The following is a 20,749-nucleotide window of genomic DNA, read 5'->3' as shown; positions in this document are numbered from 1 at the left end:
ATAAAAAGATAAGAAGTCAATTAGCCAACTCACATTTCCTCCTTCAGAAAACGCTTTTAAACCTCATGCTATGGGTGTAGTGCATGGGTTTGTTTGGTGTACCAATATGGTGTCCACGCCCAGAAGTGCGTTACCACGTCACCGGAAGTTGCGTACAAACACGTTGCGTCACGCTACCACGTGACTTCATCAGGGTAACGCCCTCTGTTGATCGTGATTGGATTTTATTGACGGGCGGGTGTCAATCAAATTGCCGGGGGTGGACTTACGGCGGGCATTTTGCCGAAGTCCAAAACTGCCTCCTACTATACAATACACTTCCATGGATATGACAAACTACAACTAATCACCAATTAAATATATACTATATAAATACATTTATTAAGCTCTAATTAAGAAGGGGATAAATAAGATAACCAAAAAGGGGGCAAATTTTATCCAAAAACACAAGGAAATAAAAAACATATGAGACCTTAAAAAACGTTTATGTATTTAGCTGTGGTCAAAGACCTCCAGTAATAAAACACTACTAATCTTTATTTAAACCAATAAAAATTGTGAGTAATTTATAAAAAATGAGTAATTATAAAAAAATTAGTTTATTAAAAAAAATTTAATTATAAAAAATTATAAGAAAAGGGGGAAGAAAGTACAAAATTATTATATAATGGACATAAGCTGACCTAAAAGGAATATATACTAAATGGATGCCCTAGAATCAGTATGCATGTAAGTAAGCATGCATATATCTATAATTGCGAATAAAAAACTATAAATATATAAATAAAAATGTTAAATTAAAAAAAAATTATATATATATTATGGGATGTTAATAGAATAGTTTTTTGTGAGCCACCAGGAGTTAACTTACTCTATTATTAGTGTTAATTGTGTGCTTAAGTGAATATTTATTAAATATTAGATCGCTAGGCACTAATTACACCCTCTCTAGGTGTATAAATATAAACTATGAATTCTTGTACTGTACCGCGCTCCAATATTATCAACCTTTGTGATTGACCTTTTTTGATTGTGTGAATTTCTTAATATACCACCTATTATCCAATCATTACTTACTTCTATGGTGCTTAAATATACAATTAACAAATTCATTTATAAATGTGAATTAAAAAATTATATGTGATTATAACAAATATTAATAAAAAATTAATGAAAAATTGGAATGTCAATTCTATGTGAATAAAATTAATAAAAAATTAATAAAACATTAATAAAAAATGGGAATGTCAATTATTTTCTTTGAATTTGAGATGGTGTTGTTATTCAATTTAGTTAATGTGATGAGTCTGTGTTCGCAGCTTGAACCTCTCCCTCCTGTCTCCTCTCCTCTCTCCTCAGCTCAGCCTTCTCAATTGTGCTTTCTTCACTGGCTGCTTTGTTTATTCCTCCATATACGGAACATGCAGAGAAGGGAAAAGAAACATAGTGTCTTATCCGGGATATAAGTGATTTATTGCTCTTTGATCTCCCACTCACATTGTGTAAATGTAAATAGAGCTTTGCATACAATGTATCCAGATCGTGCTTCAGACAGCCTGGCTGGTGTGTTTCCTTTCAGTAAATATACTCGCCGTTCCTCTGTGGATGCGCGATAACGTCACCGCCCCTCCCCTACGCGTTACGCTACAGGGACTCGTAGCTTCCTCTGGGGGATGTGGATTCTGGGGGATGTGGAAATCCACATCCCCCAGAGGAAGCTATGAGTCCCTGTAGCGTAACGCGTAGGGGAGGGGCGGTGACGTTATCACGCATCCACAGAGGAACGGCGAGTATATTTACTGAAAGCAAACACACCAGCCAGGCTGTCTGAAGCACGATCTGGATACATTGTATGCAAAGCTCTATTTACATTTACACAATGTGAGTGGGAGATCAAAGAGCAATAAATCACTTATATCCCGGATAAGACACTATGTTTCTTTTCCCTTCTCTGCATGTTCCGTATATGGAGGAATAAACAAAGCAGCCAGTGAAGAAAGCACAATTGAGAAGGCTGAGCTGAGGAGAGAGGAGAGGAGACAGGAGGGAGAGGTTCAAGCTGCGAACACAGACTCATCACATTAACTAAATTGAATAACAACACCATCTCAAATTCAAAGAAAATAATTGACATTCCCATTTTTTATTAATGTTTTATTAATTTTATTCACATAGAATTGACATTCCAATTTTTCATAAATTTTTTATTAATATTTGTTATAATCACATATAATTTTTTAATTCACATTTATAAATGAATTTATGTTAATTGTATATTTAAGCACCATAGAAGTAAGTAATGATTGGATTATAGGTGGTATATTAAGAAATTCACACAATCAAAAAAGGTCAATCACAAAGGTTGATAATTAGAGATGAGCGAATTATTCAAAAATTCGATTCGGCTGATTCGCCGAATTTGAGGAAGAAATTTGATTCGATGCGAATTAATTCGCTACGAATTTAACTTATTAAAAGGGTTTCTAGGCTTCAGAGAGCCTTTAAATTAGTGCAGAACACTGTACCTTTAATTTAAATGCCCTTGGAGATGAGGAAGGACAAGGAGAAGGAGAAGGATGAGAAGAAGGAGAAGGAGAAGGATGAGAAGAAGGAGAAGGATGAGAAGAAGGAGAAGGATGAGAAGAAGGAGAAGGAGAAGGATGAGAAGAAGGAGAAGGAGAAGGATGAGAAGAAGGAGAAGGAGAAGGATGAGAAGAAGGAGAAGGAGAAGGATGAGAAGAAGGAGAAGGAGAAGGATGAGAAGAAGGAGAAGGAGAAGGATGAGAAGAAGGAGAAGGATGAGAAGAAGGAGAAGGAGAAGGATGAGAAGAAGGAGAAGGAGAAGGATGAGAAGAAGGAGAAGGAGAAGGATGAGAAGGAGAAGGAGAAGGATGAGAAGGAGAAGGAGAAGGATGAGAAGAAGGAGAAGGAGAAGGATGAGAAGGAGAAGGATGAGAAGGAGAAGGATGAGAAGAAGGAGAAGGATGAGAAGAAGGAGAAGGATGAGAAGAAGGAGAAGGATGAGAAGAAGGAGAAGGATGAGAAGAAGGATGAGAAGAAGGAGAAGGATGAGAAGCAGGAGAAGGATGAGAAGAAGGAGAAGGATGAGAAGAAGGATGAGAAGAAGAAGAAGGATGAGAAGAAGGAGAAGGATGAGAAGAAGGATGAGAAGAAGGAGAAGGATGAGAAGAAGGATGAGAAGAAGGAGAAGGATGAGGAGAAGGATGAGAAGAAGGAGAAGGAGAAGGATGAGAAGAAGGAGAAGGAGAAGGATGAGAAGATGGAGAAGGATGAGAAGAAGGAGAAGGAGAAGGATGAGAAGAAGGAGTTTCAACCGCTGTATGGAGGGAATGTCACAGAACTGTCAGAAATAGCCTATTTCTGACAGTTCTGTGACATTCCCTCCATACAGCGGTTGAAACATTGTATCTATTTGTTTCCATTTATGGAAACAAATAGATACAATGTTTCAACCGCTGTATGGAGGGAATGTCACAGAACTGTCAGAAATAGCGGAGCTCTGCAGATACACTTAGCGGAGCTCTGCAGATACACTTTTTGCCGGCTTGGAATTCTTCTTATTTTCATCCTACTTCTTCTTCTTCTTCTTCATCCTCATCCTCAGAAGAAGAAGAAGAGGATGAGGATGAAGAGGAAGAAGAAGAAGAAGAAGAAGTAGGATGAAAATAAGAAGAATTCCAAGCCGGCAAAAAGTGTATCTGCAGAGCTCCTCTATTCTGCAGATACACTTAGAGGAGCTCTGCAGATACACTTTTTGCCGGCTTGGAATTCTTCTTATTTTCATCCTACTTCTTCTTCTTCTTCTTCTTCATCCTCATCCTCAGAAGAAGAAGAAGAGGATGAGGATGAAGAGGAAGAAGAAGAAGTAGGATGAAAATAAGAAGAATTCCAAGCCGGCAAAAAGTGTATCTGCAGAGCTCCTCTAAGTGTACAGTTGTGGCCAAAATTATTCAACCCCCACTGAAATTGAGTGTTTTGGCCAGTTTGACATTGCTTTTGATCATTCAGTCATCTTGCTTACATTTACATTAAAGAGGCACTTGTAGGTCAGACAAATATAACATAACAGTTATAATGAAATAACCACAAATGTCTTTTCTGTGCTCACAGCATTATCAGTTTTATTCAACCCCCAAGTGACATTCAATCTTAGTACTTAGTACAGCATCCTTTTACAGTTATAACAGCTTTTAAACGTGAAGCATAGCTTGACACAAGTGTCTTGCAGCGATCTACGGGTATCTTCGCCCATTCTTCATGGGCAATGGCCTCCAGTTCAGTCACATTCTTAGGCTTGCGCACTGCAACTGCTTTCTTTAAGTCCCACCAGAGGTTCTCAATCGGATTTAAGTCTGGTGACTGCGATGGCCACTCCAAAATGTTCCAGCCTTTCCTCTGCAACCATGCTCTAGTGGACTTGGAGGTATGCTTGGGATCATTGTCCTGTTGAAAGGTCCAACGTCTCCCAAGCCTCAGGTGTGTGACGGACTGCATCACGTTTCCATCCAATATCTCCTGGTACTGAAGAGAATTCATGGTACCTTGCACACGCTGAAGCTTCCCTGTACCTGCAGAAGCAAAACAGCCCCAAAGCATGATTGACCCTCCACCATGCTTCACAGTAGGCAAGGTGTTCTTTTCATCATAGGCCTTGTTCTTCCTCCTCCAAACATAGCGTTGATCCATGGGCCCAAACAGTTCTAATTTTGTTTCATCAGTCCACAGAACACTATCCCACAACTTTTGTGGTTTGTCCACATGGCTTTTGGCATACTGCAGTCGACTCTTCTTATTCTTTGGAGACAGCAAGGGGGTACGCCTGGGAGTTCTGGCACGGAGGCCTTCATTACGCAGTGTGCGTCTTATTGTCTGGGCTGAAACTTCTGTACCCACATCTGACAAATCTTTTCTCAGTTCCTCAGCAGTCACACGGGGACTTCTCTCCACTCTACGCTTCAGGTAGCGCACAGCAGTCGAAGTCAGCATCTTCTTTCTGCCACGACCAGGTAGCGTTTCAACAGTGCCCTTTGCCTTGAATTTGCGAATGATGCTTCCTAAGGTGTCTCTTGGTATGTTTAACATCTTTGCAATCTTCTTATAGCCATTGCCCTTCCTGTGAAGAGAAATCACCTCTTCTCTTGTCTTCCTGGACCATTCTCTTGCCTTCACCATGTTTGTAACCACACCAGTAAATGTCTAGAAGGAGCTGAGTATCACAGTCATTTTAAAGCTGCCTAATTGGTGCTTATTATGCTTGATTGCTGCTCGGTGACATCCACAGGTGTTTTCAATACCTGATGGAAAGCACCTGTATGAACCTCTGTTCTTCAGAGTGGTAGTCTTTAAGGGGTTGAATAATTGTGGCAATGAAGAAACCACATAAGAACCATTTACTACTGTATTACATAAACAATTGATGTCATTTTAGTTGCATTTGGGTAGTTACAACGTCCTTGTAGGATTTGATTCTGAATACAATTCCAAATGTACACTATAGTCCCTAAACCCCTTTACAGCATTGGGGGTTGAATAATTTTGGCCACAACTGTATCTGCAGAATAGAGGAGCTCTGCAGATACACTTTTTGCCGGCTTGGAATTCTTATTTTCATCCTACTTCTTCTTCTTCTTCATCCTCATCCTCAGAAGAAGAAGAAGAGCATGAGGATGAGGATGAAGAGGAAGAAGAAGAAGAAGAAGAAGTAGGATGAAAATAAGAAGAATTCCAAGCCGGCAAAAAGTGTATCTGCAGAGCTCCTCTATTCTGCAGATACACTTAGAGGAGCTCTGCAGATACACTTTTTGCCGGCTTGGAATTCTTCTTATTTTCATCCTACTTCTTCTACTTCTTCTTCTTCTTCTTCATTATCCTCTTCTTCTTCTTCTGAGGATGAGGATGAAGAAGAAGAAGAAGAAGAAGTAGGATGAAAGTAAGAATAATTCCAAACCGGCAAAAAGTGTATCTGCAGAGTTCCTCTATTTCTGACAGTTCTCTGACTTTCACATTTACAGCGGTTGAAACATTGTATCTGTTTCCGAATAAAAACATCTGTATCCTAAATGGAAACAAATAGATACAATGTTTCAACCACTGTACATGTGAAGGAACTGTCAGAGAACTGTCAGAAATAGCGGAGCTCTCTGCAGGGACACTTTTGCCGGCTGATCGGGAAAAATCCGATTCGCGCACCCGAAGTAGGCTAATATTCGGATTCGACGCGAATCAAATTTTTCCTGAAATTCGAATCGAATTCCACTTCGCCTGGTTCGATTCGCTCATCTCTATTGATAATATTGGAGCGCGGTATATTATGGGATGCTTCCATAACAAATATAAAAATATTAATATTAAACTACGCCATGCAGATGCACCAATACCATGAGTTCACATATTGAATGAAATACAATAAAACCAGCTACAAATTCCGCTAAACAATCTTAAAATCACCAGGTGATAAACTAATCTATTGCACAATTAATTAACTGACCCCCTACATCATGAATCACTAATGAAGCAATTGAAGTCAAAATCTATATTTAGACCATTGGGTGCCTTTGTATGCATATTATAAATCCATTTTGACTCCGCTTTACTAAGGGACCTTATTTTGTGGTATTTTTTAATCCCCCAAAATTTTAAACCAGGGGGGTCTTTATGATGTATTGAAAAATGTCTTGGAACACTATGCTTTGGGAACCCCTTTTTTATATTTTGCATGTGTTCTCTTGGTCCTCCCTATATATTGTATTGAAGACCGCATCCACACTCCAATCCGTAGACTACCCCTTCGGTCCTGCAGGAGATGAAGTCCCTAATGGTAAACTCAGCTCCATCCCAGTGACCTTTGAAAGTTGTCCGTTTAGAATTACGTCCTTTTGTTTCCCTACATGCATAGCATGTTTTGCACGGAAAGAAACCTTTTTAGGTCAAGAAAAGTAACCTTTTGTTTTTTATTAGGTGGATCCAGTACATTTTTTACTAATTTAGTCCTAAGGGAAGGTGCTCTCCTATAAAAAAAATTTGGGTACTTGGTTAATATATTATTTAACATGGGGTCTGATTTTAAAATAGGCCAGTGCTTTCTGAATATCTTTTCTATTTTTTTATAATGACTATTAAAATCTAAAATGATGGCCATTTGGTTTTCAAAACCATCCTCTCTAATCTTATTTAAAAGTGACTTTCTCTCAACATTATCAACTTCTACTAATTTCTTGGTGATTTTCCTCTTCTGAATAACCTTTAATGAATCTATCACCAATAATTTTAACTTTCTCCTTGCATTCTTCTTTTAATGTACAATTTCTCTTAAGCCGTACAAATTTGTCCTTTAGGGATGTTACGCAACCAAGGTGGGTAATGACCACTATCAAGTGGTATGTATCCATTACGGTCTACCTCCGTGAAGTATGTTTTCGTAATAATGTTACCCTTCTCAGGCCCAATGTTTAAATCTAGGAAGTTGATACACTCCTTACTGTAAACCCATGTAAAACTAATATTCCGAGTATTATTATTCAATCTGTTGAGAGAACCAAGTACAGAGTCCACATCACCTCTCCTTATAACTATGACATCATCTATGTATCTTTTTATATAGCAACATATAGCCATATATAGGTTTGCAACACTAGGAGCAAATCTGGCCCCCATTGCTACGCCTTTGATTTGCTGGTAAAATAACTTATTGTGCCAGAAATAGTTGTGTGTAAGGCAGAAGTCTAAACAATCAAGTATAAATTTCCTTTGGGACCAAGTCAAGCCACTATGCTCTGAGGCCCTACCCAGTTGATTCCATAGCCCCATTATGGTCAATAATTGTATAGAGGGACGCCACATCCGCACTGGCTAAAACAATGTCAGAACTGCCCTTTATATTGTTTATATTTGTATCAGATGCTTCATGTCCCTTAGGTAGGATTTTGTGTTTTTCACTAACGGTTGTAAATAAATATCTATGTACTGACCCATTCTGGCTAAGACTAATTCAATCCGATTAACAATGGGTCTCCCTGGTGGTTCTTCCGCATTTTTATGTATCTTTGGTACAGTGTATATTACGGGTATCCGGCATGTCTCTGGTACCACATATTTTGACTCTCTTTTGTTTAATATCTTTTTTTCAACTCCCTTTACCAGTTTTTCAAGCTCATTTTTATAAGTCATAGTGGGATCTTTTGGGATGATGTGGTAGTGTCTGCTAATTGTTTACCAAATTCTCCCAGGTAATATTCCTTGGATAATACCACAATTCCACCCCCTTTTGTCTGTGGGTCTAATAACTATGTCATCCCTACTGGAAAGTCTTTTAATACCTGTTCTGATGCCTATATTAGATGTACTTTTTGGAATTTTACATTTTTCCAGATCCTGATTTACCATCTTCTTAAATGTTTCCACCTGACTATTATTGGATATTTGAGGATTGAAGAGTGACTTATTCCTCAATCTACTATGTACAATGTCACTAACATTGGCTAAAATGTTTTTGGCTCCTGGTAGCCCCATGAAGTATTTTTTATTATTTGGCTTCCTAATAAACTTTTGTGCATCTACAAATATATCGAATTTGCTTGCTGGTTTTGATTGTGCGTATTTCAAACCTTTGTCTAAAACCATACTTTCCTCTGGAGTTAAAATGCATCCACTAAGATTAAAAACTTCCTCCCCTAATATTCTCTTTTTCTTTTGTTTGTGGCGCCCAGCTCTGCACCCCCGGCCATCAATAAAATCCAATCACGATCACCAGAGGGCGTATACCCTGATGAAGACACATGGTAGCATGACTCAATGTGTTGGTACGCAACTTCCGGTGACGTGGCGATGCACTTATGGGCGTGGACGCCATATTGGTACACCAAACAAACCCATGCAGTACACCCATAGCATGAGGTTTAAAAGCGTTTTGTGAAGGAGGAAATGTGAGTGGGCTAATTGACTTCTTATCTTTTTATACTTGCAAAATAAACGTTATTGCACTATGGAGGATGTTTCTTCTGGTGTCTTAATAACATGGTCCTGAGGGGAAAGTGAGCTGTTTATCAGAAAAAACCCTGAGAGTGGTATTGATGAAAGGAGCATATGCGGCATCTCCACCTGGGATGAGATAGTACTCATAAGGATCGTGTTGTGATCCTAAAAGGCGAGTTGGCCCTTGTGGTCACGGTTTGGAGGTGAGGGGGCATTTCTGCCATTTTAAGGATTTTTTTCACAGGAGTAAAGACCACCTGATCACGTGCACATTTTTTGTTTAAAGACCACAGCTATATGTTATTGGACATTATTTTGGCATTTTTTGTCATTCAATCTTGATTCATATATATGTATATGTGGGGTTTTTTTCATTTGCAATTTTTTAGTTTACCGTTATACTCATATATATATATATATATATATATATATATATAACAAAGTTGGCACTGATCACTGATGGATTGTTTTTTCCTTTACTATAAGGGATCACATATTTATCACTTTAGTCCCTATAGGGACAGGGGGAGGTTGGATTTTTTCTGTTAAGAAAAAGGGTTTCACTGAGTGTTGAAACAGGCGATCCTGTGAGTTTCACTAATGTTGCACCTGATTGGATCCGATTGGATCAGAGCACTGTGTGTATCAATAACACTTTGTATATTCAAAGTATAGCATTATTCATCATTATTGATCACATTTATATTTATTTGTTTAGCGCTTCACTTTTAGGTGTGTAGCCTACTTTTTTTCTCCTTGGTTTTTCATTGTATGTTTTAGGCAACATTCTGCCAGGTATTTCTGGAGGCACCTCACTCTACATTTAATTCTGGTGGACTTCCCAGCTTTTCCTCCCCCCCCCCATTTTTTTGTACTATATTAAAACATAACCAACAGATCACATGGTAAGATTTGAGGATTCCATATCCCGCTCGTAATGCCAACGCATTTCGCTGTCCACATCTGCCTCTTCAAAGCCTTTCGGGGATCATCTACAAGGACATATACATAACTTCACAGTAACAAATATATATATATATATATATATATATATATATATTTATATCTACATACCTACATGAAGATATTGAAACCATCTTTCATAAATATTTTGTTGAAACTCGCACCACAATATTCACTTAAATAACAGGATTGCTATTAGTTCAAAGAGATAATATACACTGATGTCTGCTGCCAGGAGCATATGTCACATCACATGCCCATAATTCCACCCCCCCCCCTCCCCAAGGGGAAAAAAAGAGGAAAGCAGGCCAAACACTGGGCCACACAGAGGATAGGAGGGGAAAAATATCACCATTAGTCATCGGCTGTAAGCTGAAATGTGAAGAGAAGAAGGCTATATCATCTTTATATTAAAGTAACCAGAGACCATTATATCGGCTAATGTCCATATATAATATAGTATGACATATACTCCAATATTTCTAATAGGGGGCAAAGTGTTGCACTAAAGATAATTATTCCAAACCAACAGGGAATGAGCTCTTTATCAACAAACCCCTTCTAGAAACATGTATATTAAGTATTGGGTATATAGCAATATTCCTCCCCCCAAAACACCACATACAAAAAGGAGGATGCCCCTCACATTCACTTACCCCCCTAAAGATCTGCCACCAAGCTCCAAATCAGCAAATGGTCAGTATAAATGTTGGCAAGAGTGCTCAGATAGTAGCAGTGAAAATGGTTAAACCCAGCACCTTGTGTCCCATAACACGGTCAATTGTTCCAAAAATAGCAGCCCGGTATGCACATCTAACCCCACCACCACCTCTCCCCTATATGGCCCCAGAGGTAATTTTATATTCAATTCATGCTTTGTACTTTAGGCCAGTGACTCAGAAGTCCCCTATTTTTTGGAGGTTACTCCTTTTAGGATTCAATATTGTGGTTTGAGATGTGGCACCATGCGTTCAACCCCTGAGTGATGGACTATGTCTTCCCTATTTTACTTTTTTATTTTTACACTGTTGCTTTTATTTTTTTATCACTTTTATTGGTGTTACAAGGAATGTAAACATCCTTCTGACAGCAATAGGTACTCTTTATGGAGGGATCTATAAGATCCCAAATCCCTCCTCTGCATTTAAAAACAATCAAAACACCAAAATCAGTGTTTTCATATGCTTTTGAGTTTTTTAAAATGGTGCCATTGGTATCTGGATAAACCGGAAGTGATGACAGGTCATCACTTCTGGATCACCATAGCGGAGAGCCAATCAAAGGCAATCCCGGCCTTGCTGTCCCTGGTGGGACAGGAAAGACTGAGCAAATTGCGGAAGGTGGAAGGAGGGGGTGTCCCCTACCGCTACTTCTAATAGCAATCAAGCAACTAGTTAGCGGTTCTGATTGTTATTACAAGACAGCTGACCACCAGCTCTTAAAAATGGTACCAGGGTGATGCCTGCAGCTGTAGGCATCATCCCAGTACAACAACTTGAAGGCCAGTGAAGTACCAGGTATGTGACTAGGGTTGCCACCTCATCCCTTTAAAACCGAACACATATTAATTACACAGGTTCTGTGGCTGATTAAGGTGGTAATTAAATTCAGTACCTTATCTGCAATAAATTAGCACCAGAACCTGTGTAATTAATGTGTTCTGTTTTAAAGGGATGATGTGTCAACCCTATACGTGACTGGTGGGCAAGTAGGTTTAAACCCTAAGTGAATGACAATTAGTTTGCTAAACTATTGTGTAGTGTATAGATATGCTGTCCTCTACTGTTAGCCACTAATATCATAGTGTGATGTATAAATATGTTTTAGCTGTTTCTGTCTATGGGACACTAGCTGTTAAATCGCAGAAGGAGGAAGTGGAGAGAAAAAAAGTCTTAGCCACATGTCCTGTCCATGCTGCTAAATCCAGGTCCCAAGAGATTATTCTGTAAGTATTCCTATGTTCTAATATTTTAATTGCAGCTGCCCATAGCTTCTTGGGTGTGTAAGTAAATTCTAGTGACAGACAAATCTCTGTCGTATTGCCATTATTTCACATACACAGTAGCAGGTAGCAAGGTCTGTGCTACAATATGTGTGTAGTGATCACATTTCAGTATATTAGTAGGTGGACCTGTTACTTGCAATACAGTTTATATACAGCTCTTGGTATTTTGGTTAACCCTGTCCCTTCTGGTCTGCGAATCTATAGCTAGTTTTAGCTTAAGGCTTGATAGCCAGCATAGGCTAGAGCCAAGTTATTAGCCTGCCTGTTTGCTTATATGATGGCAGTGATTGGTAAGGATGTGGTCTTCCTTAGCAACCACTCAAAGATGAAACTTGTCCATGCAGAACACACAAAACATTTGATGTTCTGAGCTCATCCATATTGCTGATCATACTGCCTTTTTGCAGTCACTTCATGACTATATGCATGTACTACAAGGATGGCAGTACATTAGTATTCAGAGTAAGTTTCCTGATGGTGCCAACAGTAGGCCATGCCTGAGTAATGTGTGTAGAAATGGTCACTTTCCACTGGCAGTCATATAATGATAAAGCAGGAATACAATTCTGTTACAATTCTGAGACACAGATTCTGTCAAGCTTTAACAGAAAATATCTTATCAAGGACCTTCCTGACATGATCATGTAGCACACCCGTGGGTGTTAGCAATATATTGGTATATGATGTGGGTTTCACAGCTCTTACCTGGACTGACGACACAGCAGAATCCAATGAAACACACACTGGCTTTAAGAGATAAAATTTCCCTGCAGGATTTTTTCCATCTAGAAAGAGGGTGCAAATATCACCTATGACTCTAAGCGTAGTGAATCGTAGTAACCGTATTGGATAATCATGTATATTAACTTATGGACATAAGATGTCCTATACCAAACACATATATTAACAAGCATAAACATTACTGCATAAAATAGTTACCAGCACTTAACTGTAATGAGTTCCAAACGCTCCCCTTGTCTCCTGATATCTGACCAGAACAAAAGTTCCAAACTGCAGTCTCTAGATGGGCCCGTTGGAGCTCTTTTTAACATAGATGAACTGTTAAACAGAATGTGGCTGATTTCATCAGCAAATCCTACAAAAATGTCTTTGAAAAATATAGTAGCAATCCTGGGTAAATAGCTTGTTCTCACTTCAGCACATATCTCTCATTTAGGGATTACTCTGTAATTTCACTGTCTCCAATATATGTATTCAGACTTTGCAGACAACCGAGGGAGACGACACACACTTTGCTAGTCTCTGGTGCTGGTAAAATCAGTACAGCGACTTGGCGGGAAATTCCACTGGGTATCTCTCTCTGTGTCAGTGTGTCTCTAAAATGGCGACTCAGCAGAGTCACGCCGACCTCATGGAGGGAGTTGCAGACAGCAGTACTCCCGTCCTATATATTTCACTCAGTTCAACATCCTCTCAGTCCTCTAAGGTCCTGCAGCGCTGTCTCTGGTGTCCAACAATGACAACGGGTTCCTCTTTTCTCCAGCCCTTCCGAACTGACCTTCACCTCCCCTCTCCAAATCGTCTCTCCCCTTCTTTTTCCTGTGTCCTCCCTCCTAGACTTCCTGTGCCAAACCGATCATAGAGCTGGATCTGGAACTGTTGCTAGTGGCATCTTGTGGCTGAATAAGATATTGCATCACATTCACATACGGTACTATAATGTCTGCAGTTCTATTATTAGTAATAAGAGGTTGTTACAATCACAATATATTGTTTAAATGAAACCTGAAAATTAAAAAATAATGAAAAGTACAATAAAAGTTTTAAGATTATATGAGATTTTTTGATTGGGTTCACATCTTCTTTAAAGGCATGAGAACGATTTTTTTGGTTTGAGTTACTAAAATCAAATAGACTGTTTATTTTGCAAGAGAAGTTGCACTTTGCATGGGGGTTTGAATGTTATGAAATTTCACACTGCAAATAATACCCATGTATTATGCACATGAAAAATGAGCATCCAAAATTTAACAAATGGCATTTTTGCTCAAACATGATTGGAGCAGTGCTGCACCTCAATCACTGAGCTCAGTGGAAAATGTCCATGCAAATTACAACTCCTCTTGCAAAGGGAACAGACTATTTGCCTTTAGTATATTCGTATATTAACCACATTGTCTATACCAGCCCTTGAAATTTCCACTCACATTGGGTGAGTGAAAATAAGGAGCGGGCAAGCAGCGCTGGGACTAGAAGTGTTTGGGAGGGGTAGCAATAACAAGCAGCGATCTCCTGTATGGCTGTCAATGAAGCAGCTGAACGCTGCGGGAGGAAGAGGAGAATCAGCTTCCAGCTGCTTCATTGAAAGACGTACAAGAGATTGTTGCTTGTCACTCCCCCATTGCTGCACAGAACATACCTGATCATTGTGGTTCTTTGCTGCCCCCCCCCTGCTCCTCAGTGCCCAGTCCCCTATTGGTGTGGTGGATAGGGGGAGTAAGGGGAGCGGCTGGGCACTGAGGAGCACACAGCGGGCGGGGGGGGGGGGGCAGGAAAGAAATGGAACAATTAGGTATGATCTGTGCAGCAGTGACAAGAGGCTATCTCCCTGTATGTTTTTCAATGAAGCAGCTGGAATCCACAGCTCCTCCTTTCCCTCCTAAGGCTTCCAGCTGCTTCATTGAAGAAGGAGGGAGGCGAAGGAGAGGCTGGATCTGCCCTGCTCCCCCTCTACCCTTCAACACTCCAGTCCATGCAGCTTCAGAGGATGTGTGAGCGGGAAATCGAACACAGAGCAGCTGACAGCTCTAATGCTTCTGAATGAGCATGTGAGTGAGTCCGATCGACCTTCCTTCCACCCACCCCTTCCTTCCACCCCTCCCTTCCTTCCTTCCACCCACCCCTTCCTTCCTTCCGTCCACCCCTCCCTTTCACCCTCCCTCCCTTCCTTGCTTCCTTCCACCCACCCCTCTCTTCCCTCGATCCTTCCTTGCACCCCTTCCTTCCTTCTCTCTCTTCTTTACTTCCAATGCTACCTTCTTTCCACCCACCCTTCCTTCCTTTCACCCAACCCTCCCTTCACTCCGATCCTTCCTTCCACCCCTCCCTTCATTCCACCCACCCCTCCCTTCCTTTCATCTCTTCCTTTCCTTTCACCATTCCCTTCCTTCCACACCTCCTTTCCTTCCTTCCACTAACCCCTTCCCTCCTTCCACCTACCCCTCCCTTTCCTCCTTCCATCCACCCCTCCCTTCCTTCCACCCTTCCTTCCTTCCACCCACCCTTCCTTCCACCCCTTAATTCCTTCCACCCACCCCTCCTTTCCCTCTGATCCTTCCTGTCTTCCACCCCTTCCTTCCTTTCACCACCCCCTTCCTTCCACCCCTCCCTTCCACCTCTTCCTTCATTCCTTCCAGCCACCCTTCCCTTCCTTCGTTCCTTCCTTCAGCCCACCCATTCCTTCCTTCCCTTTCATCCTTTCCTCCCTCCCTTGCACTCATCCCATCCATCCTCCCTCCCTTCTTTCCACACTTCCCTTCCTTGCACCCCTCCATCCCTTCCACCCCTCCCTCCCTCTCTTTCTTCCTTCCACCCCTCTCTCCCTTCCAACCCTTTCTCCCTTTCTTTTACCCCTCCCTCCCTTTCTCCCTTCCTTCCTGCCTCCCCTCACTTCCTTCCATTTACTTTCTTCCTTCCTTCCCTGCCTTCATTCTGCATAAAACATTTAACAGTGCCATTTCATGAGCTAATTTACGAGAGTGTGTTTAGGGGCGGGGAAGGTTAGGAGTTGGGTGGGGTAAATGGTAGCGAGTAACTCTTAAGTCCTTGCTAGTAGCTCTTGATCCCTGGTCTATACAGACCATCATAACAGACAAATTTCAGTAGCATACTGAAACACTGGAAAATATTTTTGCAAGATCTTTGTAATGAAAAGCAAAAATAAACTGAACAGGAAAGTACATAGCATACAATATTACGCTAATGGGGAGAAATCAGGACTGGGAATGTAAAGGATGAACAAACGTGTAGGAAGCAGAAAAGGCCTGAATAATAGTGACTTTAAAAAAAACTGAGTACTTGATAATAGCTAGGAAACAAAACAAATAAAAAAACCTGCTGTGAAGAGAATAGATGTAAAAGAAAAAAACATCCCACTATCAAAAATCCACATAAACTAAAAACAACGTGTCCCAGGAAAAAATGAAAACAGAGTAGCTGCTGTTATTATTTAATGATGAAAGCTATAAGATCAAGAATTTTGTTTCAAAAATCAGATTTGTAGACTTATTCTCAAATCTGCTGTTACATTTGCAGTACTAATGAAAGCAGAGGTTATCAGAAAAAAAAGGTGTAAAAGAAAGGCTTAAGGAGGAATCTTGAAGGCAAGCTGCTAAACTGAGAATAAAATATGATGACAAATAAAGAATTATACAAAACCTCTAAACATCTAGATGTAGTGGCAAATATACAGTAAGAAAGCAGCATTTTAGATGTGTGAACAAGAAAACTTAAGAGATGAAGGGAAAAACCAAACCAGAAATGGATTTGTAATGTAAAGAGGATGAGAGAGAGAGAGAGAAAGAGAGAGAGAGAGAGAGAGAGAGAGAGAGAGAGAGAGCTAGGAATCAGAGGGTGGAGAATAGTAACGTATGGTGTGAAATAGACTGAACCTAAGCCAAAGATCTTCAAAGTCTTCAATTCTATACAGGGAGTTACATGGATCAGACACAGACCTATGTCTTTTGAATCTAAAGCCTATAATGAGATAATTGTTTTGTGCTCTCAATGACTCATCCCCAACGTCCTTCCAAACACCCATTAAAAAAAAACAAAAAAAATCAGGAGGAAGGCAAAAAAAAACAAAACTTGGTGCAATTAATTCCAGTGGGGAAATAAAAATCCTTTCTGATCCCCCAGGAGGCAATAGGATATTCCCTGCATCTACCCATGGCATTATTACCTCTAAAAATTAGATACACAGATACACAGATCTGAATAAGATATTTAATAAAATTTGCCTTCTCTATGTCCCCAGTCCCCAACTTAAAATTATCTAGTAAAGGGGCTACATATTCAACCTGACCTTGTTACAGTTAATATATATTTTTAAGAATTTTTGGAGCTTTGTGCTACTCTCTTATGCAATCTGACGTTCATTTTCAATTTTTGCCAGGGATCGTGTTACTAAATTGGAGACTGATGATCCAGTACTGCAAGCTAAACCTGCATCCCACCGATCCTGTTGCTACCCCTTGTCAGAGAGGACCCTGGCCCTGGATAGCCAATGGGAATTATCCACATCACCCAGGCAGTGAGGGCACCTGAAAAAGAACCCACCCCCTATACAGTCCAAAAGAGAGAAGAGTCAGGGCCTAGCGCATCATGTGACTACAGATTTAGGTAAATAAAAAGAAGCTTTTAGCTATTTTTTTTAACCCAACAATTAATTAGAGGGTGCTGTGGCTTAAAGGGTAGCAGGGAGGAAAGGGATCCTTCAACTGAAATTACTTATGGAAAATAACTTGCATCCTCACAGCAAAGTGTTTTTTTTTTAATGTAAGTAGCAATTTATATTTTGTGCTTTCAGGTTATCTACTCAGTTTTTATGGGATTATAGTTCAAACTTTTAAAGAATTTACAGTCAAAACGCTCCCTACTTCTTTGAATTGTTAAAGCCCAGCTCCAGCCTAAACATTTTATTTTGTTTTACCATTTGTTGGAGAGACTTTCCCTCATACAGTATACTTTAAGGACAAGAAGCGATAGGAAACATGAAGAACACAAACACGTTTGTAATAATAAAGGGTCAAGGGTCAGAATTTAGGAATAAGGAATTTAATTATAATCTCCCCAATAGGGTCACAGATGGAGACACAGACAGAGATAAAAATCTTCCCAACTGTACTCAAAACTTCAGAAAAAAGCTTTATATTTGCTTTCTCCCAGTTAAAAAAAGTGCTTTTGTGTCATCCAGCTGGATGAAAAAAAAGCTGAACTGATTTCCCCAGCCACACATTCAGTTGGTTGTGGGAATTTGTTGTGGGTGTCATTGTAATCTGCTAATGGGACTCCCCCCACCCCATCAGAATACACCGATCAGCACTGCAGCTGATTGCATGCACTGATTGAGCAAAATGTAACCAACAAGCCGGTTCATGGAAGTTAAGTCAATGGATATATGAACTTCTTATGAACGGCAAAAGCCATATACATGGTTCTAAATTCAGCCACATCCTTCTGAACCGACCACATTTTGATCCATGCATGACCAGCTTAAAGTGGTTGTAAAGGTTTTTTGTACTTTAAAATGACAAACATGTCATACTTACCTGCTCTGCTGTGCAATGGTTTTGCACACAACAGCCCAATCCTTCTCTTCTTGGGTCTCTCGCCAGCTCTTGTGGCCCCTTCCAATTGCCCCCAGCACAAGCGGCTTGTGCTGGGCACACTCACACATGCTTGCTCCCCAGCCAGCTCTGTGTTTTTATGAACAAGGACGGTCCCTCAGAAACAGCAAGGGGGCCCTCTGTAAGGCTTTGGACCTCAGCAGTTGTTTCCTTGCATCTTTAGAATTGAAGCTAGCTGTTGTAGGTAAGCATCCGGTCGTTCACTGGAGCCCACTGAAGTCTCTTGCTGGCTTTCTGGGTATCAGCTTCTGTAACACCTTCAGAACTTCCAGATAACAGCATCTTGGAAGACTTTTTCTGTAGTGTCAGGCAGAGTTCTTCTTCTTGGCCATTGTGCTTTGAAGTGCCCGACCTCTATCTGAAACCAAAATAATCACTGTCTGTTGCACTTAAAGGATTCCTGCAAACCTTGCTCAACCATATTCTGAACCTCAGAGAAAGCTTGCTCTAAAGTAGACTGTGTTTGAGCCATCTGCACTATGGCCTGTGTGAATGCCTCAAATACAGGGTATTCCAGTTGCCTCCCGTTCTGGTGCATCCAGGACAGTCTGAACTGAGTATATAAAAGCTTCACTGTCGCCTTGCCCATGTCCCTTAGAAGTGTTGGGTTTCTGGGTCTTGGATGAAATCAGATCCTCTATCCTGATTTATTTTCATCATTTTGGAATGAGCCAATTGGTTACTCTGGTCTCTTGCCTGGAGTTCAAGCATTATCAGATCTAGAGATTGTGCCCCTTTAAAAGCTCGAGCCAACAGAGTTTTGCTTGTGGTATCGGTCTCCACTTAACACTTTAGTATAACCTGGTAGAGGATATTATCCAGGCATATGACAAATGCCAACAATTTATCTCCTTCTCCTTGATAGGTGTGCTCAAAGAGGTAGATTAATTCTGCTCTCCACTTTCCTTTAGACTTCTCAAAGAGCTTCCAGACACTCTGCAGCAGTGCAACCTGGCTTATCTTGCTTTAAGTTCCAAATAATATGAGAAACATATGCTTGTAGACTTTTGATTATTCTCTGTCTCTACATGGTGTCTGCCACCTCCCATTCTTCCACAGCTTGCACTGCTTCATCTATCCAAGTGTCAAAGTCTTTTTCCTCTGAGGGTACAGGGACCTTCCTGGAGTAAACTAACAGCTATTTGTACCCATGTTTGATGAGCATTGATGAACTCTTCACAAAATTATCTACCAGCCTCCCTACATCTTTGACGTGAGGGTGTCAGAGGTCACGGCGATCACTTCTGTGTCCATGATGACTCTCTGGCTCATTGTAGCTGTCATTCAATCACAGAACAGGAATCCCAGGCAAGCCTCCACATGTATGGCTACCCCTGCAGGAGCAGCTTTGTAGACTTGGTCCTCTGTTCTTCTGCCTCAACTCTGAGAACAACCTCAGTCCCACTCACACACCAGCTTAAGCAAATGGATACCGCACTGCTACTGGGAGCACAAATATTGATAGTCTGCACAGTTTCAGTAAGAAAAATCAAACATTGGGCTGGTTAATGGTAAATTAACCCAATGTATTGTCACTGGTTACAGTACATAGCAGTATTCACATGAATAAGTAAAGGATTAGGTCAATCACACTTTACTAGACAATACGTTCACTAGACTATAGTTGCATATGTATCACCCTTCTAGTTAGGTGCTAGGATTTGTATATTTAGGATAAGTATAGCTGTGTTTCTCTGCTTAACAGAGAGACTGTTAGGAAAATCTCATTGGGCTCTCTGCTTAACAGAGTGCTGTAATGGATTAGTAAGGCCTGCTCATGATGCTCTGGTGCTGCTGCATTTGTCTGAGTTCTGCCCGCCTTCTGAAAGCAACTAGAGTCTTCCAGAACCTGGGAGGGAGCTAGGCAGAGGAGCAGCATGAAAATGGATACAGCCCTGGCCAATTGCAGGGGAAGGTGGCCCCATTGCATGCTGGGAGTGGTATTTATGTTCTGTGAACACATGGGTTCAGTGTCTTTCCCTGGAGAGGATTGCACCAAGCTAAGCTGGAGGCAGACTTGTTTCACCTGGCATCCGCTAGATGTCCTCAGTTGTGAATAGTTCTAATTTTGGAGTATCCTACTTAAATCCACATCCCCCCCAGTTCTACAATAAAACTCCAAAAACAAACATCCCCTACACTGGTCCTTGAAGACAACGAGCGAAAGAGTTTGTGTACCTGGCTGTGGAAAATACTTTGTGCCTGGCTGAGGGAAGAAGCAAGGGGATAAAATACAAGTGGCTCCTCCAAGGGTAGCGCTACACATAGAATGGAAAGAGATGGAATAGAAGAGTTCTATGAAAATTCTAAATTAGAGTAAACCTGATAATCCACAAAATCAGCAATAAATAATGGTATTAGAAAACAGTAACAGCAATTATAATCAGTTCTGCAATAATTCTATATGAATGGCAGCAATTAA

At 40.5% G+C, this 20,749-nt stretch overlaps 1 protein-coding gene across 1 annotated transcript in view; it reads right to left on the bottom strand.

Moving 5' to 3' along the window:
* LOC149468410 (alpha-2-macroglobulin-like protein 1) overlaps positions 1–13,528 on the bottom strand; it is a 104,884-nt gene extending 91,356 nt beyond the window's left edge. Inside the window, exon 1 of the mRNA XM_089670231.1 lies at positions 12,910–13,528. Coding sequence (XP_089526357.1) covers positions 12,910–13,011 — 102 coding nt within the window. The 5' untranslated portion in view covers positions 13,012–13,528. The remainder of the gene's footprint in view (positions 1–12,909) is intronic.
* Positions 13,529–20,749: the final 7,221 nt, after the last annotated feature.

The sequence above is a fragment of the Staurois parvus genome, unplaced genomic scaffold, assembly GCF_062004578.1.
Source record: "Staurois parvus isolate SC_StPar_1 unplaced genomic scaffold, SC_StPar_1.0 ptg000087l, whole genome shotgun sequence".
NCBI classification, from domain to species: Eukaryota; Metazoa; Chordata; class Amphibia; order Anura; family Ranidae; genus Staurois; species Staurois parvus.
This window is presented reverse-complemented; position numbering and strand designations above follow the sequence as displayed.